General features: G+C 37.0%; 1 protein-coding gene across 1 annotated transcript; it reads right to left on the reverse strand.

The window, feature by feature from the left end:
- Positions 1–20,250: 20,250 nt before the first annotated feature.
- LOC107807555 (transcription factor MYB12-like) lies at positions 20,251–23,326 on the reverse strand. The gene is made up of 4 exons (XM_016631965.2): positions 23,093–23,326; positions 22,146–22,275; positions 21,372–21,727; positions 20,251–21,043 (listed from the first exon to the last, which is right to left on the reverse strand). The coding sequence occupies exons 1-4, from the start codon at positions 23,223–23,225 to the stop codon at positions 20,775–20,777; spliced, it is 888 nt and encodes a 295-aa protein (XP_016487451.1). The 5' UTR covers positions 23,226–23,326; the 3' UTR covers positions 20,251–20,774.
- Between the last annotated feature and the right edge of the window lie 4,274 nt (positions 23,327–27,600).

The following is a 27,600-nucleotide window of genomic DNA, read 5'->3' on the forward strand; positions in this document are numbered from 1 at the left end:
ATACCGACCAACGTTGGTCGGTAAATTGGTCAACGAATTGACCCAGCTGGTCAGACAGGAAAATTTTGGATTACCGACCAACGTTGGTCGGTAATCTGGATCCAATTTTTTAAATTTTAATAATTATTTTATTATTTAAAATATTTTATAATATTTAAGAATTTATATTTAAAATTACCGACCAATGTTGGTCGGTTAATATAGGAGAAGCATTTACCGACCAACTTTGGTCGGTAATTGTTATTTTCTGAAAAATAACCGACCAAAGTTGGTCGGTTATTACGTCAACATTGGTCAAACTTTCGAATTACTTTTATATTTATTATCTAAATAATATAAATGTAATTCGTTAACACTTTTGTAATAGAAATAATGAATACACTAACATATACTATATATAACATGCTATTTGTAAATTGATTCATCGACTTATAACTTACTTAGATGCATCGATGAATATTAAAAACAAAATGTTTGACCTATATCGACTAATAGTAAAAACAAAACGTCTCGACCTATATCGATTAATCTAGCTATACCATGCATTATTAGTGATGAATGAATGAAAAATAAAAGATTTAATGCTAATCGCCTTTGACTATATATATATATATATATATATATATATATATATATATATATATATATATATATATATATATGGATCACAAATTAAATAAACGAAAGAAGCTATTAGTATTAAGTAAACGAGTTAAATTAATAGGTCAAACATGGTCAAACTTTAACAAGCTATATATATACACACTAACATATACTATAACAAGATATATATATAGTTAAAGTAATACAGTGAAGTGTGTTTGTGTGTGTGTGTGTATAGGGATAGCCATATATATATAAGAACACGAAGCGGTAGGACCACAGGGTCGGGTTCTTTTAGGGATAGACTTGGGAAGATACTAATTAGTATATATACTTTATCATCAAATATATCTATTTGTAAATTGATTCATCGGCTTATAACTTACTTAGTGTATCGATGAATATTAATCGATGATTCATCAAAACGTCTCGACCTATATATCGATTAATCTATGTCATGCATTATTAGTGATGAACGAATGAAAAAAGAAGTTATTAGCATCAATTATAATATAGTGTATGTGTGTGTGTGAGAAATTACTCACATACTTAATTATAACTTAGAAAATTTACTTAGATAGATGCTATTATAATTTATTAAAATTAAATAGTTAATATAATTATTAATAAAGATTATGCTTATAGTTTATAATTATTTATAATAATTGCATAGTTAAATAAAATAAATGCTTGTAGTTTATAATATTTTTTTTATAGTTTATAATATTTTAAGAAAAGAAACACAAAAAAAAAGATTTTTTTTTTTTTAAAAAACCGAGCAAAGTTGGTCGGTTTTTGATCAAACAGTCAACACTTAATGTACCGACCAAAATTACCGAACAACTTTGGTCGGTAATTCTGAAATCAAAATTGAAAAACGGGGGAATCCCCATTTCTCTCTTATTTTCCCCTCTCCTTCTCTATTTCCCTCACTCAAAACCTTCCATTCTCCTTCTCTATTTCCCTCACATAAATCCCATTCCCCACCCCGCGTCGCCACCGCCCAGCCCTCGCCGTCGCCACTGCCATTGCCACTGCCGCCCCTTTCTTTCTCCATTTCCTATAAATTCTAGATTTGAATTACAACCCATTTATTTATTATTTCTATGTTTTGTTAATTAGTTATGAATTAGTTTCAATTGAGTAGTGTTTCAATTATTTGAACAATGTATTTTATTGAGAATTAGGGTTTAGGTCTTGTTTTAATTAGTTTTGTTAATTAGTTTTATTAACTAATTAGTTTTGTTAATTAGTCAATTAGTTATGAATTAGTTTTAATTGATGAGTGTTTCAATTTTTGAGTTTGTATTGTCTTGAATAGTTTAGTTAGAATTGAATTATTAACTTTGTATTGTCTTGAATAGTTTAGTTAGAATCTAGGGTTTACGATTAATTCTTGTGAATCAAACTTTTAGGGTATAGGTTGAATTTCTTTAGTTTAGTTAGTTTATGTTTAAACTCGTAGGATATGAATTGAAATTTTAGTTTTTAGGATTTGTTCTTGTGAATTGAACTTTTAGGATATGAATTGAACTTTTAAGATATGAATTGGACCTTTTGGATATGAATTGAACTTTTAGGATATAAATTGGTGTAATTAGGAAAAAATAATTATCTTGAATTAACTAAAAAAGATATAATTAATTTATTATTGTAGAATAAATTAATTTGTTCTTGTGAATCGAACTTTTAGGGTATGAGTTAAATTTCTTTAGTTTAGTTAGTTTATGTTTAAACTCGTAGGATATGAATTGAAATTTTAGTTTTTAGGATTTGTTCTTGTGAATTGAACTTTTAGGATATGAATTGAACTTTTAAGATATGAATTGAACTTTTAGGATATAAATTGGTGTAATTAGGAAAACATAATTATCTTGAATTAACTAAAAAAGATATAATTAATTTATAATTGTAGAATAAATTAATTTGTTCTTGTGAATCGAACTTTTAGGGTATGGGTTGAATTTCTTTAGTTTAGTTAGTTTATGTTTAAACTCGTAGGATACGAATTGAAATTTTAGTTTTTAGGATTTGTTCTTGTGAATTGAACTTTTAGGATATGAATTGAACTTTTAAGATATGAATTTGACCTTTTGGATATGAATTGAACTTTTAGGATATAAATTGATGTAATTAGAAGCCAATTATTATCTTGAATTAACTAAAAAGATATAATTAATTTATAATTATAGAATAAATTAATTTGTTCTTGTGAATCGAACTTTTAGGGTATGGGTTGAATTTATTTAGTTTAGTTAGTTTATGTTTAAACTCGTAGGATATGAATTGAAATTTTAGTTTTTAGGATTTGTTCTTGTGAATTGAACTTTTAGGATATGAATTGAACTTTTAAGATATGAAATGGACCTTCTGGATATGAATTGAACTTTTAGGATATAAATTGGTGTAATTAGGAGCCAATTATTATCTTGAATTAACTAAAAAAGATATAATTAATTTATAATTGTAGAATAAATTAATTTGTTCTTGTTTTATTTGTATAGATGGAACATCGTACTTGGATGTACAATAGGAATTATCCTAATCGGCGGGGATTGCGGGAGGATTTTGTAGAAGGGGTTGATGACTTTATTAGACATGCAATGTCACTTCCACCATACCAAAGTGAAGGAGTAATTACGTGCCCTTGTGTCAGGTGCGATTGTATGAAGTTTAAAAAACCGGAGGAAGTTAAGCTTCATCTTTATAGGAAGGGGTTTATAGAGAATTACTTTGTGTGGACTAATCATGGAGAGATCGATGGTAGCCGTGAGATATTTCATAACATTGTTGTTGGTGAAAGTAGGAGGTCGGTGGAGAATACAAATCTTGATTCTAGAATTCAGGATATGGTTGCGGATACTTTTAGGATGCACTTCAGGGGTGAGCCCAATGAAAATGTTGAACAAACTTCTAATGATGACGCAAAACATTTTTATGAACAGTTAGAGGAAGCTAGTCGTCCACTACGTGAAGGAAGTCCGCACTCTGAGCTGTCTGTTGCAGTTAGATTACTAAGTATCAAATCTGATTGGAATATTTCTCAAGCAGCCATGGCCTCTTTCATTGACCTTATGAGTGAACTAGTTGACCCTAATATCAACTTACCTGGTGATTTCTATAAGTCAAAGAGATTGGTTTCTAAGTTAGGACTTCCGTCAATGAGAATTGATTGTTGTGAAGATGGTTGCATGTTATATTATAAAGATGATGCAACTTTAGACAGTTGTAAATTTTGCGAAAAGCCTCGTTTCAAGAACTAGTGTTATATGCGGCGGGAATATGGTCCCTGTCAAGGTGATGCATTATTTACCTCTTTTACCTAGGTTAAAGAGGTTATATGCGTCGATGAGTTCTACTCCTCATATGAGATGGCACTTTGAAAATAGAAGACCACCTGGTGTTATGTGTCATCCTTCAGATGGAGAAGCTTGGAAGCACTTTGATAGGACATATCCAGATTTTGCTAGTGAACCAAGGAACATTCGGTTAGGTCTGAGTGCGGATGGCTTCACGCCTTTTTCTATATCTGCGACACCATATTCATGTTGGCCTGTCTTTCTTACACCTTATAATCTACCACCTGAGTTGTGTATGACTAGTCCATATATATTCTTAAATTGTATTATCCCCGGTCCACGTAATCTAAAAAGTTTGATTGATGTATATTTGAAACCTTTCATTGATGAGCTAAAATAATTGTGGTATGCTGGTGTTGAAACATATGACATATCAACCAAGCAGAATTTTAATTTACGTGCTAATTTAATGTGGACTATTAATGGTTTTCCTGCTTATAGAATGTTGTCTGGGTGGATGACTACTGAGAAGCTAGCTTGTCCTTACTCATGGAAAATAGTAAAGCGTTCACTTTGAAACATGGCCGAAAGCAATCATGGTTTGATTGTCACCGTCAATTCTTGCCTGATGATCATGAGTTTAGAAGGATGAAAAATGCATTCAAAAAGAATAAAGTGGAATATGATTCTCCACCTCCAATACTTTCAGGTGAGGAAATTTGGGAGAGGGTCCAGAACTTCAGTAAAGTTACTGAGGCTCCACCTTATAGATTCCCCGAATATGGTGTTGATCATAATTGGACAAAATAGAGTATATTTTGGGAGTTGCCTTATTGGAAGGATAATCTTCTCCGACACAACCTTGATGTCATGCATATTGAGAAGAATTATTTTGATAATTTGTTCAACATAGTGATAGATGTTAAAGGTAAGACAAAAGATAACCCGAAGGCTAGAATGGACTTACAAGAATATTGCAGGCGACCTGAATTATACTTGCAGATAGCAAACAATGGTAAGGTGTTCAAGCCCAAAGCAAGTTACACATTCACTTTGGAGGAAAGATGACAAATTTGTGATTGGGTTACGAAATTGAAGATGCCTGAGGGTTATGCGTCGAATCTTGGAAAAAAAAGTAGATATGGAGGTAGGGAAGTTGAGCCATTAGAAAAGTCATGACTGCCATGTTTTCATGGAGACCTTAGTGCCTATTGCATTTTGTGGTTTGCCTGAAAGAATCTAGAAACCCATCACAGAGATTAGTTTGTTTTTCAAAGACTTGTGTTCTACCACATTAAGGGAAGAAAACCTACTTCGGATGGACCAGAACATCAGTGTAATTTCTAGTAAGATGGAAAAAATATTCCCATGTGGTTTATTTGATGTGATGGAACACCTTCCAATACACTTTGTATACGAGGAACGACTTGGAGGGCCTGTTCAATGCAGATGGATGTATCCCTTTGAGAGGTAATATTATAAGTTTGATGTAATATTCTATTTTATTTGAATGTTCTTGGCTAACATGATATTATGTAGGACAATTGGCAAATGCAAATAATTTGGTAAGCATAGGAATAAGATTGAAGGATCTATATGCGAAGCCTATCTTGCAAAGGAAACTGCACATTTTTGTTCTTATTATTTTGAGAGTAACGTGCCATGTTCTAGGAATAGTCCCAATAGGCACACAGTCGAATATGTGAATGATCCATTATATCCAACAATGTCCATATTCAATCAACCAGCCCGATGTTCTAAGGATGTTAGAAAGAGAAGTTTGAGTGATATGGAGTACAAGTCAGCTACACTTTATGTGTTGCTAAATTGTCCCGAAGTTGTACCATTTCTCAAGTAAGTATTGATTTATTAGTTATCAAAATGTAAAATTTACTGTGACTACATATTGATGCAACTACTAAAAATATTTGATATGTCACAGTCACTTCGTGGGTCAATTTGGCCATGATGCTGTATATACGAGATTTGATACGTGGTTCAAACAGTTTGTAAGTGTGTGTGTGTGTATGTGTGTGTGTGTATATATATATATATATATATATATATATATATATATATATATATATATATATTGTGAATTGTTAGATAAATTGATTCATAAGTTGTGCTAACTTATGAATGTTTTAACACTATGTAGGTAAATAATCCAAATAATGGTGTAAATCAATTTTTGAAAGATATATCTTGGGGAACTGGGCTTCAGGTCACAACAATGTCTAAGTACGTAGTGAATGGTTATAAGTTTCATACAGAGGATTGCTCTAAAAATAAAAATAGCAACAACAGCGGGGTGTGGGTTCAAGGTGGTGATGGAAACCAAGTTGGAGATATTGATTATTATGGTGTGGTCAAAGAAATATTACAACTAGAATATACAGGTTGGCCATATAAGAAATTGATACTCTTTAGATGCAAGTGGTTTGACCCAAATCCAACAAGAGGTACGAGAGTACACCACCAATACAACATAATTAAGGTTAATCATACGAGGGAGTATGATCGCTATGGTCCGTTCATAATTGCACATACTGTTAGGCAATTGTATTATGCTCCTTATCCATTATGGCGGAATAAGTCTGATTGGTGGGTTGTAATAAAAACTAATCATGTAGGTGGGTGGAAGTCGAGAATGTGTTAGATGTTGCATATCAAAACGATATCTCCAATGTTCACCAATTAGTGGACGATCAGTTAGAAAATGATTTGGACCATCCTGAATGCATATTGGAAGTAGTTGATATAAATGAAGTAACAACTATAGAAAATGAGGACGAAGAATCAACTGATTAATCTCAAACAAGTGAGGACGAAGAATTCTCGGACGAAGAACAATACGTCGATGAGGATTAAAAAGTTGGGTTTTTAAAGCACTCTCATTTTATAGCTAGTTTATTATATGTTTCAATCTAAATATGTATTATATTATGCAGATGGCAGGCAAGGGTCAAGGTAACAATGACCCTACTAGTTCTCGGGGTCGAGAAAAGGGTAGGAAGGGAAAGAGGAGGGTATAAAATAATACTCCCTCTTGTCCACCCTTTTCAGAGATGCCTATGTCTTATCCTCCACCACACGGCTATACTGAGATGCCACAGCATCACGGGCCGTACACCTTCATTCAGACACCAAGTCTTCCATCACAGGGCCATAGGACTATACGTCTGACATACAATCCAGCTACCTCTCAACCATCTGCATCACAACCATCTACATCACACCCACATGGATCACATCCCTACATATCACAACCACATAGATCGCATCCATTCATGTCACAGCCACTCGGGTCATAGCCATGGGTATCACATCCACTTGGGTCGCATCCAGCAATGTCGCAGTCACAGGGATCACAACCATCTTCATCATCGACTCCATCTATTGCAGTCCTTTGCCTGCGAGGCAGTAGCTCTGACCCGCCTACACCGTCTTCACATGCCTCTGATACACATGCTTCGGATGGTGATGACGAGGTAGTGCATTATGATCGATATGGCAGGATCCTCATAGTCCCTGAGGGTGATGGGTAACTGTTTTTCATTATTTTTGCGTCTATTGATTTGTAACATTTTTACTAAGATATTAATGTGTTTTTATTGTTAAATTGCAGGTTCAGGCCGGGTAATAAGACTACGAAGATAATCACCAATGCCATCAGAAAGCTTTATGATGGCCCTTATGCGACTTGGACTGATTGCCCATTCTCACTGAAGGAGCAAATTTTTAATCAATTTAAGGTATAAATGTTCTTTTAAACAATTTAATAATTTATATTTATGATGTTTCCATCTAATATTTAACTTTTGGAATACAGAGCAAGTGTGTATGGGAAGACCGCTATAGCGCGGAAGTGGCTGCAATTTTTTTATCATAAAGCTCGCAAGAGATTGGCGGATGCTTTCTCGGATGCTAGAAAGAAGAACACGAGGCCTGGCTAGTTATTTGAGAATTTGTGGAATGATTTGCAAAGGCAATGGCTTACCGCAGAGTTCTTAGAGAGGAGCGAAAAAGGAAAGAAAGCTCGCGCATCCGAGAAGGGAGGCTCCTTGCACACTGGAGGTGCGATCAGCCAAGGAACAATAAAAAGAAGATTGGTACGTAATTGCTTAAATTATTTTACTTTTCTAAGTATATCTATTCTGTTTATTAACTAAATTAATTTATTTTCAGGAAAAGAAGTATGGGTGTCCAATGAGTCATGATGAGCTATTCAAGGAGATGCATATTGTGAAGAAGAAGAAGAAAGAAGGGGATCAAGATAGGTGGGTCGAGGACCGGGCCTCGATTGCATATGTAAGCGTTTAATTTTCTTTAAGTATTATAATTTAATTTTATAAATTTTTTGAAATACTGATTTAATTTAAAATAATATAGGGTCGCTACCAAAGTAATGTGGAGAAATTCATCCGTATTCATCCAGCTGGTGAATCGGGTGAGCCAACCCAACCTTCGGACGAGGATGCTGAAAGAATATGGTTGGAGTCTGTTGGCGGTCCAAAATGGGGGAAGGTATACAAGCTTCCTACTAAAAACTTCCATCGCTATAAGTGTGGAATGCGAGGAATAGGGACTTCCTCGCAAGGCGAGCAACTTAATAGGGAGAGCCTCTCCGCTATGCGGGAGACAGTGACAAAGCTCACATCAGACATAGAAGCGGCCAAGGAAAGAGAAAGGCATAGAGATGCTCTATTCCTTGGCATGCAAGCTCAAATCAGAACTATCCTATCTAGTGGAGATTTTCCGTTGCCCCAATCTCGTGAGTTATCTCCAGAGGGTCGACCTCCACGTGATCGTTCATCCCGTCCTGCTCGTGATCGTTCCTCTCGTCCTCCCCGTGATTGTGCTTCCCGTCCTCCACAAGACCATTCTCTATATCATCTTGTAAATGAAAGTTCATCAGAAGGTGATGATGATGTTGTAGAAAATACCCCTTCACTTTTATATACTTTGAACTAGACAAATAGAACCAGTTTTGAACTAGTTGTAATTAGTTTTAACTTGGTTTTGGATTTTTATGTTCAATTGAACTTTAATTTGTTAGTTTTAAAGTATTTATTGAATGTTTTGGTTGTTGTTGTTGTTGTTGTTGTTGTTGTTGTGTTGTTCTGTTATTAGGTGTATTGGTATGCTGGCAGGTGGTGTAGCTGCCAAAACAGGCATTTTATGCCAAAATTAAACTCAAAAAAATTGACCAAAGTTGGTCGGTTAATGAACATTGAATTCCCAGAATTCAACATTACCGACCAACTTTGGTCGGTATTTTGCCTGCACTGTTGAGATTACCGACCATAGTTGGTCGGTAATGTTTAATTTTAATTATTTAAAAAAAATATATATTTTCAATTATCCACCAAAGTTGGTCGGTAAGTAGTTAAACTTGTCAGATGGTCGTTTTAAGCTACCGACCATCAAAACACCGTCCACACCCTAATGGTTGCATTTTGGTCGGTAATTGGCCATAACCGACCAACTTTGGTCGGATATTTTGGTCGGTTTTTAGCGAATTTTTAGTAATGAATGTTTTTGACACTTTGATTACTACTCAATTTCCTAAAACACATTTACTAAACTGACTGAAGAAGAACACAACACTGGTACTCGATCTGGGTGTAGAAAATATAGTTCTTCAGTTGATGTGCAAAAGGATGATCCCAACAGTCTAGAAAGCTGGACTTCGAGATCTTTTAGGAGTTTTGTGTGTAGTCAACTTCTCGTTTGATAGGACTCCTAATGTTCCAAGGACACCGCAAGTCTTGGAACTCTTGTCTCTGACTTATACATGCGTATCTTCTTGGGCAGCAACCCTTACCATGTTTAGCAGTCTTCTTCCAACAAATTCGGCATGAGTAACTTTGAGATAAAGTTACTTGATCACCTGTAAAATGGTACAGTTGAATTTACATGTGGTTTCTAGATAAGTGAATTAATTAGATCCTGAAATAAATAAATAATTGAAGAATTATGCAATACTTAGCATTAAGATATGGACGAAACAATAGAAGCAACAATTCCGGGAACAAGATTTTCAGACACAAAAACAAAAAGAATCGAGAAATCAGAAGCTACGATTGGATTGAGTTTTGTATAAAATATAGTATAAGTTTGCCAGAATAGTCGTCCCCTTTACAATGACACCTGAGCTCACTATTTATAGCTATGAAGAAGGTCCTAGGGTCGTGCCCTTCTTTAATGTCAATTATGAGGAGCATTAATGAAGATGTAACGGTGAACATAAATGCCAAATTACACGGGTAACTGCTCTTAATGCCATGAATATTTTCTATTTAATGATACCAAGATAAGAGCATTTATCACATCTTTATGAGCATTATTCTTCCCAGTGACGAACGAAACAATTGTCTTCAGTCTTCAGTCATCCCTGTCTTGGGTTCCACGTGTCCCTTTCTCGGACGATCATGTACCATAATATATTTTACCCAATACAAATAGTCCCCCTACTTTCCGGTGATATAACTTTGTGTTACCATGAAGTTGGTAGAAACATTCTTTTGGCGGGAATTACTATAATTATCTCTGAAGGCTATTGACGGTTGATTGGACACATGTCTCTCTGCATTTAATGACACGAACACGCGTCTTCCCATGATTCAACACATCTTTTGCCGATTATCGAGGTAATTCTGGCCATGAATTTAGTCGCCAAAACGTTTACTTATACGTATCAACTTCCACCCTTACACTTCATAACCTCCTTCATCTAATCTTGAATATTGTTTCTTCATCGTTTTCCTAATTCTCTTGAAACGAAAAACCCTTTATTTCCTACAATGGCCTCTTCCTCAAAACGTACCGGTTTCTCAAAAAGCAAGAACAAAGCCGAGGACTTTGTTCCTCCAATAGTGGGCTCCATCATGCCTAGAAATCTAATTACCACAAAAGACTTAGAAGAGAAATTCCCTACCGCTAATTCTAGTACAAGGGCCGTTAGCAGGTATCCTTCTTCCATACGTCCTTCGAGCATTCCTACTGTGAATGAGGACTGTCGCTGCCATGACTTAGAAATTATCGCTCCCGATCTATTGGAGCAAGTCAACCTTCCCAAGGAAGGTTTTACATATGTTTACACGTATCCCTTTACTTTGGGTGAGTTTTCTTTGAGAAGAGATCTTGACTCCGTGATTGTGGAGTTTTGCCTCAATTACCAGGTGTGTTTGGCACAAGTAACCCCTTATGTCTGGGGAATTGTTGCTTGTCTCCGGCGTTTGTGGCATGAAACTAGGGAAGAGCTAACCTTAGCTCACATGATGAATCTTTATTCTCCCAAAATCTTTCGCGGGGGAATGATAAACCTCTGCAAGTGTGGCAACTATGACGTATTGTGTAGCATGGATGATGACAACGACCGTGGATGGATGGAACAATTCTTTGCAATTTCCACTGACAATATCATTCCAACAACGACTTCATCCTTTCCGGCTACTTGGAACCTCACTCGTAAGGTCTTTGTTTAATATTTCCTTTTACTAAAATATATTTAATAGGTGTATTGATCTTCCATTCTTCAACTGTTTCAGCAACTCTATGGGTCCCACTGGTGATTGAAGGTTTGGACCGGTCGGTACAAAAGAACTTGGATGTTATGATGCCAGAAACTTGCTTGTGAAAGGAATTGGCCCCTAAATACGGGTGGAAGGCCAAGAATCATGGTAAGTCAAACTTATTTCGTTTTAATTTTTCATATAAAAAACTTTATTGATCTCTTCTAACCTATCTATGAAATTAGGTCTACTCGCGGGCTTTGTTGCTATTCCCAAGGAGGATATCTTGGCAGATTCGGCTGATGCAGCGAGGCTGCTTCAGGAGGCGCTTACTCGAACAAGTGGCTCCGGGCCTGCTTCTAGTGCAAATGCTTCTTTTCTGGAGTCCCCGACTAGAAGACAAACAACCAAAGAGAAAACGTTCCTCTATAGCCGGGGAAAAGAATAAAAGGGCGAAGACCGATGCCCCCGAGTCATCTCCGGTAATGATGGTGACTGGCCCTCCTTCTCGGCCGGTCACAGACACTGTGATGAACAATGATGATGAAGAATCTAGTGATGAGGGAGCTTCTCTATATAGAAGACGATGATCCTCATCATCCAACAGGATGCTCAACCTGTTGAGAGGGCAACACCAACCAAGGACAATGTCTCAGCACTTTAGGGAGAATTTGATTTAGTAGATAATGTCGATTCCCAATTTTGGGTCCCAATTGTTGTGTCCAGTATTGTGGAGCTGAGTACCAGACCCTTGCCGTCTTTGGTTGGAGAGCATCTAACAACCAGCAGTACATTTGACGCAGCTGCTTCTCACTCTTCAACTCCATCAACTTCATCTCCATCTTCACCAACACCAACAACTGCTACATCATTTCCATCTTCATCTGTTCTTCTACCAGCAATCGCTACACCTCCTCCGCCGGCCAAGTTTGACCACGAAGAAGGTATTCCTCTTCCATAATCCCCAGTTCATGGGAATTTGGGGCAAAATTATGCTACCCCTTCTGGAGATCCACAAAGGAGGAGGAACGTTACTCTTTTGGTCTCTACCGGATGCAACTTACTATCCCGACCGGTGGAGCTTGGTAATTATCTGAAGCCTTTGGCTTTAGAGAATGATTAGGGAAAACTTCAAGCACTCTCTCGAGAGTGTTTGTTGAACAATGCTATACATAACGCCGCAATGGTATGTTCTTTTATTTCTTTATTACTTCTTCTATTCTCCTAAATTTTACTCTTATTATCTTGTAGGTCAATTTTCTTGCTTCCGAGGGCCTTCATAGGTTGATTCGTGCAAAGAAAGAGATTACCTCTGCACGATATTAGATTTTAGCAGAACAGGAGCAACATATCAATCGCCTTTTGGAACTGGAAGCCAAAGCCGTTAAGGCTGTTGTATTGGAAGCTCGTTTGCGGCAGAGCGAGCAAGAAGTAACCCTTAGCCGAGAAATTGGCCCTTTGAGGGTTAGATTTGACGAAGCCAGAGCCAAATGGGTTGAAGTCCATAACGTCATTCTTACTGCAACCGAACGTGAGGATGCCTCCGCTGAAAGAGTGATTACCTTAGAGGCAACCTTGAACTCCAAAATTGAAGAGCTTGCTGTTGTGGGGGCAAAACACTCCCAACTAGAAAAAAAGTACAGGAAAACTATCGTAGTTCAACTGTCCGTGACCTTGATGTTAGCCTCAAATCTACTAGGTCCCCCCGGGAATATCTTTCTATTGAGGTAACCCAACTCAAAGAAGAACTCAAGCACCGAGCGGCTTCCCTTGTTGTTGAAAAGACTTATGACATGTACAAAATGAGGAGAAAAATCTTGGAAGTGTCCAAAGCTGGTGTCATTAATTTTGATGCCGAAATTGCTAAGGCTAGCGAGCTTGAGTTAGATGCTAAAAGTGGACTCTCATCGATGTCTGGTGCACCTGGTCCTTCTGGTTCTGGTTCCGATTTTTTGGGAACTAAAGAAGAATCAGAGGATGATGATGCTGAAGGAGAAATTGATGAAAATGTTGAGCCATCGATGGGTCCGTCTACTTCTTTCGAGGGCGCGGACACTTCGCTTCCTCCTGGTGCTGGAGACAATGCAGTTTAGCTTTACTTTTCTTTTCTTTTTTTTCGAGTTCTTGTATGTCATTTTGTCATGTTTTCGTAAATAAAAACATCTTTTGCTCAAGCCTTTAATCTTTGCATTTTCTTTAAGAATTTTGCGCATATTGTTTTGCATCTTACTACGTGAAACGTTTTGGTCTATTGTCCCCGAAATCATTTTAGCTCCGGGCATCAGCCCTTTTCTGTGAGGGGTCTGATAAGTATTTGTGCAAGTTTACTTTTTGCATCCTTTTCATATGCGGCTTCAGGTGTATTTTTTCCCGATGGAATTTTCGATTCCGGGCATAAATTATTTTGGAACCAACCCTTTAACGTGAAGGTTTTTATAAGAGAGGACCCTCTTATGTTTTTTGTGCTCTTGAAGAGGACGTCTCCTGTTCATTACGGCACTAACATTTGAAGTACTTGTTTAACTTTCAAATGACAAAGTTAATTCATCGTTCAGATAAGAAACAAGATAAAAACAAAAGAATTTTATTTTATTTTATTTCCTCTATTTTAAAAAAATACATAAGCATTTGCTATGCTGAAAAGAAATTACCATTACTTGTGGCTAACTTGTACAACTAGTTTCTACGGGGTTGTTCGCGCAGTCCCCGATCCCGATGATGTAATTACATTTTTTATTTTTTATTCTCGGTCGACGTGGAAGTCATTGTTTCTGTATCCTCATATAATCCCCCTAGTGTTCGAATGCGAAGAATGTGAATTGGAACACTGGAATTTGTGCTCATGTATGATTAGATAACCTTTGCTTAATAGCAAACTTAACTTCCAGGTGGGAATTAGCTATAGAGAAAAAGATTATCTAACCATCCCCGAGTGGATCTCTGCTTGTGTGCCTTGTTATTAAAGGTCTTATTGTTGTTGCCTTCATAATATACTTTCTGTTGTTGCCTCGTAAAAGTCTTGCCAGAAAAACCCAATTGGGACAAAACCTGAATGAAGGGAAAAAGAGTGCAACACATACTTTCTGATGATAATGTTCATCAACAATAATATCTTTTGAGGTGTGCCACATTCCAATTGGTGGGCAACTTTTCTCCATTTTGGTTTTCTAATTCATATGATCGTTTTCCGGCGACAGCTGAGACCCGGTGGGGGCCTTACCACGTTGGACCTAGCTTCCCCGCGTTGAGCTCCGGGGTATTGTGAGTTACTTTCCTTAGGACCAAGTCACCTACTTTGTAATACCGGAGGTTGGCACTTCGATTATAATACCATTCCATTCTTTGCTTTTGAGCTACCATTCTTACATATGCTAATTCCCTACATTCATCGAGCAGTTCCAAGTTGACAAGCATTGCTTCATTGTTCGATTCTTCTTCTGCCATGAAGTATTTCAAGGTCGGTTTCCCTACTTCCACCGGGATTAAGCTTCTGCACCTTACACGAGGGAAAAAAGGGGTTTCCCCTGTGCTTGACTTGGTCGTAGTTCGGAATGCCCATAGAACTCCAGGTAATTCCTCAGGCCAATTTCCTTTAGCCGTTTCCAACCTTTTCTTGAGGTTGTGAATAATCACTCTGTTCGGGGACTCTGCTTGACCGTTTGCACTCGAATGATAAGGAGAAGATGTGATCCTCTTTATTTTTAAATCTTGGAGGAACTTTGTAACTTTTGCGCCGATAAATTATGGCACATTGTCGCATGCTATCTCTTTTGGTATTCCAAACTTACAAATTATATTTTTCCATAAAAAATCCACCACTTCACGTTCTCCAATTTCTGATAAGGACTTACTTCCACCCACTTAGAAAAATAGTTAGTTAAAATTAAAAAAAATCTTACCTTTCCGGGAGCCGGCGGTAATGGTCCGATGATGTCCATCCCCAATTTCATGAATGACCAGGGAGATAGGATCGAATGTAAGGGTTCAGCCGATTGATGCATTAGTGGTGCATAACGTTAACACTTATCACATTTTCGCATGAAGGCCTTGGCGTCTTATTACATGCGAGGCCAGTAATATCCTGCCCTTACTAACTTCAACACCAAGGAATCTGCACCCGAGTGGTTGCCGTATATCCCTTCGTGAACCTCTCTCATAACATAGTTAGCTTTCGGACGCTCCATGCACCGGGCCAACGGGCCTTGAAAAGATTTTCTAAATAATTGGCCTCCCTTGAATCTATGTCGTGCTGCTTTGGCATGCAGTGTCCGGGACATTCTGGGGTCTTAAGGTAGCTTTCCGTGTTCAAGATAATCGATAATTTCATTACTCCAGTCCCATAATAGACTAGCTGAATTTACCTCGTAATAACCATCTGTATTCAGGATTGAGTTCATCAGTTGTACTACCGACCCGGACTTTGATCCCTTTGTTTCTATTGATGATCCTAGGTCTGCCAATGCGTCTGCTTCTGCATTTTCTTCCATTGGGATATGAGTTATTGACCACTCTCAGAATTGTGCCAGCAGAGCTTGAACCTTTACCACGTATTGTTGCATGCACTCCTCTTTGGTCTTGAAGATCCCGTATACCTGATTTACCACCAACTGTGAGTCGCATTTGATTTTGATAACCTCAGAGTCAATTCCCCGGGCCAACTCGAATCCTGCAATCAAAGCTCCATACTGTGCTTCATTGTTAGTTAAATGGACCGTCCTGATGGCTTGCCTCAAGGTTTCCCCCTAAGGCGTGATTATGACTATACCAAGCCCATGCCTTTTACGTTAGAGGCTCTATCCGAAAATAAGGTCTAAACCCTTGATGTCGATTCTAACATCATCAATTTTTCTTCCTTGGTAGCGTGAGGCAATAATTCCGAACTGAAATCGGCCAAGACTTGTGACTTAATTGTAGTCTACGACTTGTATTCTATGTTGAACTCACTCATTTCGAGGGCCCATTTAGATAATCTACCCGAGAGCTCGGGTTTATAGAGGATATTCCGCAGAGGGAAAGCAGACACCACGACTATCGGATGGCATTGGAAGTACGACCTTAGCTTCTGAGCAACAACTATGAGAGCTAGGGCCAGTTTTTCCAAATGTGGTTAGCGAGTTTCTGCTCCCGTTAAAATTTTACTAACATAATAAATAGAAGATTGCGTACCTTCATATTCTGGAACTAGGGCCTTGATCCTATTGGGGTTTACTTCTATCCCCCTTTATGGTACCAGAAATCCCAAAAGCTTACTTAAGTTGACCCCGAACGAGCATTTTTTGGGATTAAGCCTTCATATTATGCTTCCTTAGGATGTCGAAAGTCTCTTCTAGATGTTTAAGATGATCACCTGCATTTGAAGACTTGATGAGCATACCATCTATATAAACTTCCATACTCTTTCCTATTTGATTTTCAAACATCTTGTTCACGCGTCGTTGATACCCGGAATAATCATCGAGGAATAATCATCGAGGAAACTCATTAACTCATATATCGAATAATCATCGAGGAATAATATATACCGTCGAGGAATAATCGTCGAGGAATAACTCATCGAGGAACAATATATACCGAAATTCATTATAAACAAATTTGTTTCTTGATCTTTTAGGTTCATCTTAATTTGGTTGTACCCGGAATAATCATCGAGGAAACTCATTAACTTATGCCCGACCGTGGCATCAATTATTTGGTCGATGTTTGGTAGTGGGAACGAGTCTTTCGGGCACGCCTTATTACGATCTTTATAATCTACGCATATGCAAAACTTATTGTTCTTTTTAGGAACTACTACTACATTAGCTTGCCAGTCTGGATATCTTACCTCTCAGATTGAACTAATATTAAGTAAGCGGGTTACCTCTTCTTTGACTAAATTATTCCTGGCTTCGGCGACCAGGCATTTCTTTTGTCTTACCTGAGCTATGTTGGGATCCAAGCTTAACTTGTGTACGACTACCTCCGTTGGGATACCTGTCATATCCTCATGCGACCATGCAAAACAATTGGCGTTAGATTTAAGAAATTTAATGAAGTCGAACCTGAGTTCTGGGTGCATCCCTATCCCTAGGTGGAATTTCCTTTCTAAAAATTCCTCGAATAATTCAACTTGCTCCAGCTCTTCCACTGTGGACTTTGTCGCATCGGTCTCTTCAGGAACTTGGAAATATCTTGGCACCTGATTAACTTCCGACGCCTGGCTAACTTCATCTAGTTAGAGAGTAGGTGCCAGGCCCTGTAATTGCTATGCCACGTGTTCCTTTCCTTTTCTACTGGAGACCGATACATTCATATCCATTGCCGCCAGTTGGTCACCCCTTATCTTATTAATTCCCTCGGGTGTTGGAAACTTCAGCAATTTATGGTATGTTGATGGTACAGATTTCATATCATGCAACCATGGCCTTCCCAGAATAATGTTGTATCCCATATCATCATCTACCACTTCGAAAAGAGTTGTTTTCATTACTCCTTCAGCGTTTGTGAGTAATAAAATTTCTCCCCGAGTTGTCACACTTGCATGGTTAAATCCGGTGAGGAGCTTTGTGGCCGGAATAATGCTTCTGGTGAGTTTAGCATGCTCCAATACTCTCCATTGTATGATATTATCCGAACTCCCTAGATCCACTAGAACACGTTTAATCTTAAAATCTAACACATTTAAAGAAATTACCAGTGCGTCGTTGTGTGGTAGTAACAATTCGTCTGTGTCCTCCTCCATAAAAGTGATATCGTCTTCCCGGAGCCTATTGCTATGCATTATTGATACTTTCATCTTCTTTGCTGATGAAAAGGTGATCCCGTTAATCTCGTTCCCTTTCAAGGGTTTCAAGGGTTTCGCGTTGTCTCAGTTACGCTTATAGTTGTTCTTAGCTCGGTCACTCAAGAATTCTTTGAGGTGACATTGAATTTCTCTGGTCACACCATAAATTAGGATCCCTCTAGTTTGAATCAGATCTCACCGGTCTCGGGAATCATGCTTCTTTGATATTTTTCATGGTAGATACTAATTCTACTATACTGACATTGAAGCTGTATTCTAATAATTTGGGGTAAGAAGGATCCCGTGACCCTGTCACTTCTTTATCTTGCAAAAAATCGAATATTCCGACCACGATCATTCCTCATGTCCATCATAAACCTGTCCGCTGTCTGAAAACCTCTATTGTGGCCTTCGGTTCGTTTGTAAGGCAAAAATTGGCTCCTAGAAGTCCGTCTGTCCGTGTCATAATCATCCTTTGATTTTTTCTTATTCTTTTCTTGTTCTTTGGTTGACGATGGAAAACCAACCTAATCATCTTTGATCCTTATTTAAGATTCGTACCGGTTGTGGATGTCCGCCCAGATTGTTACTTGATCCTCGAGTAGGCTCTCTTTCAATTTTCGGGAAGCGTCTGAACTTCTTGGATTCAATCCTTTTGTGAACGCCTCAGCCGCTCATTCATCCGGGACAGCCGGGAGCAACATTCTCTCCTTCTGGAATCGGGCAATGAACTTTCATAGCAGCTCGGACTCTCCTTGCGCTATCCTGAATATGTCGGCCTTTCGGGCATGTACTTTCCTTTCCTCGGCATGAGCCTTTATGAAAGAATCCGCAAGCATTTCAAAGGAATCTATGGAATGCTCGGGTAATAACAAATACCACATCATGGCCTCCCTCATCAGGGTTTTCCCAAATTTTTTTAGTAATAGAGATTCAATTTCGTGAGGAGCTAAATAAGTTCCCTTTATCGATGTTGTGTAGGTGCTAATATGCTCCCGGGGGTCTGAAGTTCCTCATACTTTGGCATTTCAGGCATTTTGAACCGTTTCGGGATCAACTCTGGTGCCGCACTTGGCCAGTATAGCAATTGAGTATACTTCTTCGAGTCCGGGCCTTACAGCACTAGTGGTGCGCCCAAGCTCTAGTCCATGTAGGCGTTTACTTCCCTCTTGAACCGTAAAAGTTCATTCTTGAAAGAATCATTCTCGTTATTGAGACCGGACCCATTCCCTCCTGCTCCATCAGAGCCAATTTCACCCCTGGGAGTGTTATTGTCAACCATCCTTGTTGTTTGATTCGTGGGAATCCCGGGAGGGATCAAATCTCATCTGTTTGCATTATTTGAAGCTCCCGACAACGCTTACCTCAACTCCGTCATAACTTTATCCTATCACGTGAGGTGGCCTAGAATGATCATTTTTTGCTCTTACAAGACCCTTACCACGTGTACGACATGCTCCTCATCAGTGTCATCGGGAGTGGTCCCCCGAACATGTCGAGGGTACTACCTGTCATGCACTGGTGCAACGTCATTCCCTTAGTTATAGGTGTCGCTGATTGAGTCCTCGGAATGAGGCTGATCCCCTCGAATCTCGGGGTTGTGCATGTCGTTAACAGTTTTATCTACCATTTCTTATGACTTTTTCTATGACAAAAATGATCAAAACACGTTAGTAAAAAAGGCAAGGATCAATTTAATTGCATGGCTATCTAGGCCTACGGTGGGCGTCAAACTGTTCACCCGTAAAATAGTACAGTTGAATTTATACGTGGTTTCTAGATAAGTGAATTAATTTGATCCTGAAATAAATAAATAATTGAAGAATTATGCAACACTTAACCTTAAGATATGGACGAAACAACAGAAGTAATAATTTCGGGAACAAGGTTTCCGGGCACAAAAACAAAAAGAATAGAGAAATTAGAAGCTAAGATTGGATTGAGTTTTGTATAGAATATATATAAGTTTTCCAGAATAGTCGCCTCCTCTGCAACGACACTTGAGCTCACTATTTAAATTTATAGCTACGAAGAAGGTCCTAGGGTCGTGCCCTTCTTTAATGTCAATTATGAGGAGCATTGATGAAGATGTAACGGTGAACATAAATGCCAAATTCCTTGTAACGGGTAACTGCTCTTAATGCCATGAATATTCCCTATTTAATGCTACCGGGAGAAGAGCATTTATCACATCTTTATGAGCATTATTCTTTCCAGTAAAAAACGAAACAATTGTCTTCAGTCTTCAGTCATCCCCGTCTTGGGTTCCACGTGTCCCTTTCTCGGACGGCCATGTGCCATAACATATTTTACCCAATACATTAGTGTCTTGCAAAGACGTACAATCATCAACCTTGAGGAGCTACGTTGAAGACATGGTTCTTAGAATATTTTATCTGAACAAACTGTGTTAATCATCAAAATCTTAATACTCAACAAACCGTTTTAGGGACCATTTCATTGTACCTAAAAACTCATATTTATAGCCGAAAAGTTCCTTAATTAGTTCATTTTCAAAATTTTCTACACTTGCTAATACAAATATAAAACAGAAAGTTTCTAAAATTTTACGAAAAAGGTAAAGTAAAAGTCTTATTTATCATTCCATAACCAAAGTAACATGTCATCCCAGTAAGTACACTCTTCATTGGATCCAAACTCCAAGTCCAAGCTGTTGCACTGATCAACCCATAATTCCTCCTCATAGAAATGATCGAAATTCATGTCACACCAATTATCAAAATCATTTTCAGGTGTAACATTAATGTGTCTCTCGTTCTTGTCTTCACCTTCCTCGTTCCTCGGCTCACTTATCTCTGATTCTGCTTGATGTTCGTGTCGTTGCATGGCTAGTCCTTTTCCTTCGAGCAGTGGAGGCCGAGTCAGAAATTATAACAAGGAAATTCAAAAAAGTGTTTAGAGTAACACGACTGGGATTCTAACCTATGACATGTAATAAAATTGAACAACATTTACGGCAAAACTAGAAGTTTCACTTATGTTAGAGAAATTCAACAATTTATACTAGCTTTATAGTATGATTTTACAGTAACAAAAATATTACGATATGTTTAATATCATTACAAGTTTCAACTTTTTTTATTTCTTAAATTTCTTGCATGTACAGTAAAGCACCTTCATATAAAACGAAACATTTGAAAGTATATGTAAATAAGAGATTTCTCTTACCTATATCAGCAATATGATTTTCCGGCAAAAGGGATTCAATTGAACCATCTTCCGACCACATAGTTCCGGTACCCCCGCCTCCGGAACACGAGGATTTGACTTTTCCAGTGGACTCAGAGGTGGTCGAGTTAATGTTTTTGCAACTTTTACCATTGGATCGGCCTACTCGGCCGTGTTTTCTCGAGGATTCACAATCGCCGGCAACAGCAACTGCCATTTTAGGCATTACTGCAGTGGTTCTGATGAGCTTTTTGTGCAATTTGAAGGTGTAAATTCTTCGGCGTAAGTTAGTGTTCCAGTAATTCTTTATTTCATTATCTGTTCGGCCAGGTAAATGGTTCGCTATCAAAGACCACCTGTAATACATTACATGAAAGTGATAAAATGAAAAATTATTGTGGAAGGTGTAGGGCCGTGTCACAAATTTCGTTTTTATATGATTGATATTTGATTTGACAGGAAATTTTAAAAAATAATGAAAGGTTTTTATTAAGTAGTAAAAATTACGGTTTTAAATATGTTATGCATTTATGTGACTGTAAGAACATATTATTTATACGAATAAATTTAAAAATAAAGAGTTTGAAAATCTAGAATTACGTACAAAAAAAAGAGAGAGTGAACAATAAAATAAAACGAAGTGTTGACTGTTTCTCTTGCGAAAATCTTTAGTAAAGCTAATTTTGTATTAAAAAAATGTACGTCTTTGATTTCGCCTAATCTTAGAATTAAAAAAGCCAATAATCAATGACAAGAAAGAAGAAGAAGAAGAACCTATTTCCCAAGGAGCTATGCAATTTGACGATGGTTTCATCTTCTTCTGCAGTAAATTTGCCTCTCTTCAAGTCTGGTCTCAGGTAGTTTGTCCATCTTAATCTGCAACTCTTTCCACATCTTAATAGACCTTCATATCACCATGTAAAACCCTTCATTACCAAAGGCGGAGCTAGCCTATAGTGTGAGGGTTCAGCGAACCTAGTTGTTTTTATTTGAATATTGTATCAATACTAGAAAATTTATTAAATATGTATAAATATTTAATTGTAAACCCAGTAATTAAGACGAGCAAAGGATTCTGTGGCAAATTCAGAATCCATAAACTTCAAATTATGAATTCGTTCTGTTCATTAATATAATTAGTAGGTAATCTTAGTGTATAGGAGTATCTATTATTATCCAATAGAAGAGGTTATTCAACTTATTTTATGAACCACCTAAACTATAAATATGAAACAAAAAAAAAAAGATAAACATTCCCATGGTTGGAGTACTTGGGCAGTTGCACTAAGGAAACCTAGGGTGTGTTTGATATGTAGAAAAATATTTTTTTAAAAATACTATTTGTAAATTAATATTTTTCAAAAAAAAGACTTTGTCTCAGTAACCAACACCTTCTACAATTTAGAAACTATTCAAAATATACCCCTTTATTAAAATTTAGTTGCTAGAAAATGACATATATTAATTTCCGGAAGCCGGTTTCCTTCGTACCAAACACACCCTAATTAAAGAGAAGTTTTATCTCTAGAATGCTAAAACATTATGCATCTATTAATTAGTAAATGTTAACTTTCTTTCGAGAATTCTATTTTATTTTTTAATATAAATGTATTTATCCCAACCAATTAGGCATTTTTACAGTTATATAATTACCAGCATTAATCCAACTAAAATCCGAAGTTTGAAAAGAAGAAAAAAAATTAACATTTTTAACTAATTACCAGCTTTCTTGGGAAGAGATTTCCATGAACCTTCTCCATTAGCTTGAATATAATTCACCAATAACTCATCTTCTTCAGCAGTCCATTTTCCTTTCTTTAGCCCAACTTTCTCACAACAAGGTGCCCTCACCATTTCTCAGTTGCTTCTACTTTTTATTTATTAGAAACTTTGGCAACTTTCTCACAACAAAAGGAGGGGAATTAATGCACTGTGGAAATATTGGTAGAGGGCTTCTATATAGACACGAATTTAACTTATATATATTGATTGTATAAAAAAATTTACGCTATCACTGTATTTTAACATGCGGCAATAATATATTTATTTTATTTTTCTGATTACTAAGTTAGTCAATCGACTTAGAAAAGACGTACGATAAAGTTTCGAGGGAGGTTTTGTGGAGATGTTTGGAGGCTAGAGGTGTACCTGTTGCATACGTTAGGTTGATTAAGGACATGTATGATGGAGTAAAGACCCGAGTGAGGATGGTGGGTGGGGACTCGAACCATTTTTCGGTTATGATGGGGTTGCATTAAGGGTTGGCACTCAATCCTTTTTTGTTTATTCTCGTGATGGACATACTGACGCGCCACATCCAAGGGGAGGTGCCGTGGTGCATGCTATTTGCAGATGATATTGTACTGATTGACAAGACGTGAAATGTTGTGAACGGGCAATTAGAGATATGGGGGCAGACCTTGGAATCTAAAAGTTTTAAGTTGAGTAGGACTAAGACGGAATACTTGGAGTGTAAGTTAAGTGGCGAGACTCAAGGAGGGGAAGGGGAGGTGAGGCTGAACTCGCAGGTCATCCCTAGGAGAGGGAGTTTTAAGTACCTTGGGTCTATTATTCAGGTGGATGGGGATATTGATGAAGATGTCACACATCGTATTGGGGCGGGATGGATGAAAAAAAGACTCGTTTTCGGTATTTTGTGTGACAAGAAGGTGCCACCGAAACTTAAGGGTAAGTTCTACAGAGTGGTGGTCAGACCAACGATGTTGTATGGGGCTGAGTGTTGGCCAGTCAAGATCGCTCATGTCCAGAAGATGAAGGTAGCAGAGATAAGGATGTTAAGATGGATGTGCGGGCACACCAGGTTAGATAGGATCAGAAATGAGGTTGTTCGCGATAAGGTGGGTGTGGCCCCTATTGAGGATAAGATGCGGGAAGCGTGACTTAGGTGGTTTGGTCATGTAAGGAGGAGGATCACAGACGCACCGGTGAGTAGGTGTGAGAGGTTGACATTGGAGGGCCCGCGGAGAGGTAGAAGTAGGCCAAAGAAGAGGTAGGGAGAGGTGATTAGGCAAGACATGGCGCAGTTTCAGCTGATCGAGGACATGACCCTTGATAAGAAGATGTGGATGTCGATGATTAGGGTAGTAGAGTAGGTAGTCTAAAGTATGTATAACAGTAGTATTGGCATGCAATCTTGCTTTCTGTTGGTAGTAGGTTCTTATGACTAATCATTGTTATCTTTCATTGTTGATCGCCTTACTATCTTGTTGTTTTTTATTCTGCTTTTATATGACTTTTTGGTACTGTCCCTTCTTATCTATATTTTCATTAATTTAGTGCTTATACTTTCCTAAGCCGACAGTCTATTGGAAACAACCTCTCTATCCTCACAAGGTAGGGTTACGGTTTGCGTACATATTACCCTCCATAGACCCCATGGTGTGGGATATTACTGGGTATGTTGTTGTTGTTGTAGGTTAGTCGATCGAACTCTGTATTAACTAGACAATTAAAAAATAATTCGAATATATATGTACATATATGATGAGTAGCCACATATAATACATAACAAATAGACCCACAGAATTCTGCGGTGTAAATATGGTTGAAAATTTATAAAAAATTTAAACCAATTCCAAAACCATTATCACAAGAAAAAAAGTGGGTGCAATGGTAATTAAAAATATTCATGAATAATTTGTATAGTTTAGTACCTTTAACATTCACATTAATAGTAATTTCTGAAAATAGTGGATCAAGAAGAATAAATAATTTAAATAAAAGGAATTTAGGAGATTTTGGGTTACCTAACGGATTGAGAGGTAATTTTTAAAAATTTATTGATGGTAATGATAAATTTAGCTAAATAATATAATAGTAAAGATAAATTTGACCGAATAATATAATGAAGTTTCAATATAAACAATATCCGAAAGTAAAAGGGGAAAAGTCTTGACAACAATAGATTTAACTCTGTTGACACCAATTATTAGGTGTGTACTTCTTACCAAACTTCCGTTGTCAACAATTATTAAATGTGTACTTCTTACCTCTCTTCTAGGAACCTTAGCTTTCACTATACGGATATTCAAGCTATTCAGATGATAGACAGGATTCTTAATTGAACTCTTATTTTTACCAACTTAACACAAATATACCGACAACAGAATTTATTCTCTCTTTCGGTTGGTAAAAAAGATCTTCTTGGACACGTGGAAAAACAATTTCTTAGAAAATTTTATATTGACTACTTGAATAAAATAAATGGATGTTGATACGTACATTAATGACGAGAGCTAGAGTTAGATAGTAATGTTATTAATCTTCCAAGATTCAAATGTACGAGAGCTAGAGTTAGATAGTAATGTTATTAATCTTCCAAGATTCTCAAATACGTTAGGATCGAAATAATTAGGTGTTACGTGTAAGCTAAAGCAAACTCTGAATGACGATAAATCAAATAACAAAAATAAAATATACCAAAAGAAATATAAATATTTAATGTGGTTCAGTCAATTGACCTACATCCATAAACGAAGATAAGAAATTTACTATATAAAACATAGTACAAAATATTGAGAGAATAACCTCAGAAAGAGGCACACACAAGTGACAACATTACACTTAGCTCACAACGTTTTCCCCTAAACAAGACTCTCAAACCCCTTAAGGACAACATTGTGGATGCTACTAAATTAGAAGAAGCGATCCTTAATTTATAGAAGTACGAAATATTTTCCTCTAAGAAAAAGGACTATCCGAATATAGTAAAATTATATTTTTCTTTTCGTAAAAGGTAAAATCAATTATGTTATATATGTTGTCCTTCTTTCAAGAAGTTGAAAAACCAAATATAGTAAGAAATCAAAATAAGCACCTAACAATTCTCTCCCTTGGCTTAAATCTTCTGACAAAATAAACTTGATCCACATTCTTCACACAACATTCAATAGGCCGCATCTTCAAATTCCACCATAAAGTTTGTCTCAATGTGAGTAGCCCTCTGGTCAAATTTCTCAGACCAAAATCATGATTAAAGTCAAATAAGTTACGGCTAGAACTAAACCTGCCAAGATGAACCTGTCTTGAACCTCACTCCGATACCACTTATTAGGATCGAAATAATCAGGTGTCATGCGGAAGCTAGTAAAGCAAACCTTGAGCGATGATAAATAAGACAACAAAAGAGAAATATACTAAAAGAGACAAACATTTAATGTGGTTCAGTCAATTGACCTACATCCACATGCGGAGATGAGCAATCTACTATATAAAAGAGAGTACAAAATATCCAGAGAATAACCTCAAAAAGAGGCACACACAAGTGACTACATAACACCTACCTCACAAATTCTCCCTCTATATAAGAATCTCAACCCCTTAGGAACTACATTGTGGATACTCCTAAATGAGAAGGACGGATCCTCAATCTATAGAAGACCAAAATATTTTTCTCCAAGAAAAGGGACTAGCAAAATTTTTTCGCAAAAGAAAAAACTAATTATAGTAAATATGTTGTTCTTTCTTCAAAAGATAGAAAAACCAAATAAGATAAGAAAATCAGGACTTTTTCCTAACAAAATAATATATATATATATATATATATATATATATATATATATATATATATATATATATATATATATATATATATATATATATATATATATGGTTAGTTTACATTAAGTGATCGAATGGTAGCGCGACACGTGGAACCAAAGACAGGTAGAAATCATATCGTGTAATAACCAGTACCGAGAGCAACATCTGCAATTGACATCGGATAGACCCCAAATGGGGCATGATCAATGTGAGCAGATCAAATGCTTGCCATCAGATAACATTAATTGAAGAATATTCCATGGCATTAAATGGGCAGTCGTTGCAGAGAATATTTGCATTCATGGCCTGCCGTTACATATTCATCGATGGCCACTTTATTGTTATTTAAAAGGAGCTTGATCCTAGGATCTTGTTTTCCTAGGTATAGCTATAAATAGTAAACTCAACAGCCATTGTAGGACACGAAATCCTTGACAAAACTTATGTTATATTCCATTCTCAAGCGCAATAAAATAACTCTATATTACTCTTTATATTATTCTTATTTCTGTACCCGAAGGCACTGATATCAGAGCCAAGTTTGTCATTTTCTTTGATTTTAATAGCTAAGTCTTCTTTTTAATCTTGTTTATTCATTATTTTTGGATCAAATCAATTCGCTTGTCTATAAACCACATAATAAATTTAACTATACCATTTTACGGGT

This window comes from Nicotiana tabacum, chromosome 13 (assembly GCF_000715075.1).
Source record: "Nicotiana tabacum cultivar K326 chromosome 13, ASM71507v2, whole genome shotgun sequence".
Taxonomy (NCBI): Eukaryota; Viridiplantae; Streptophyta; class Magnoliopsida; order Solanales; family Solanaceae; genus Nicotiana; species Nicotiana tabacum.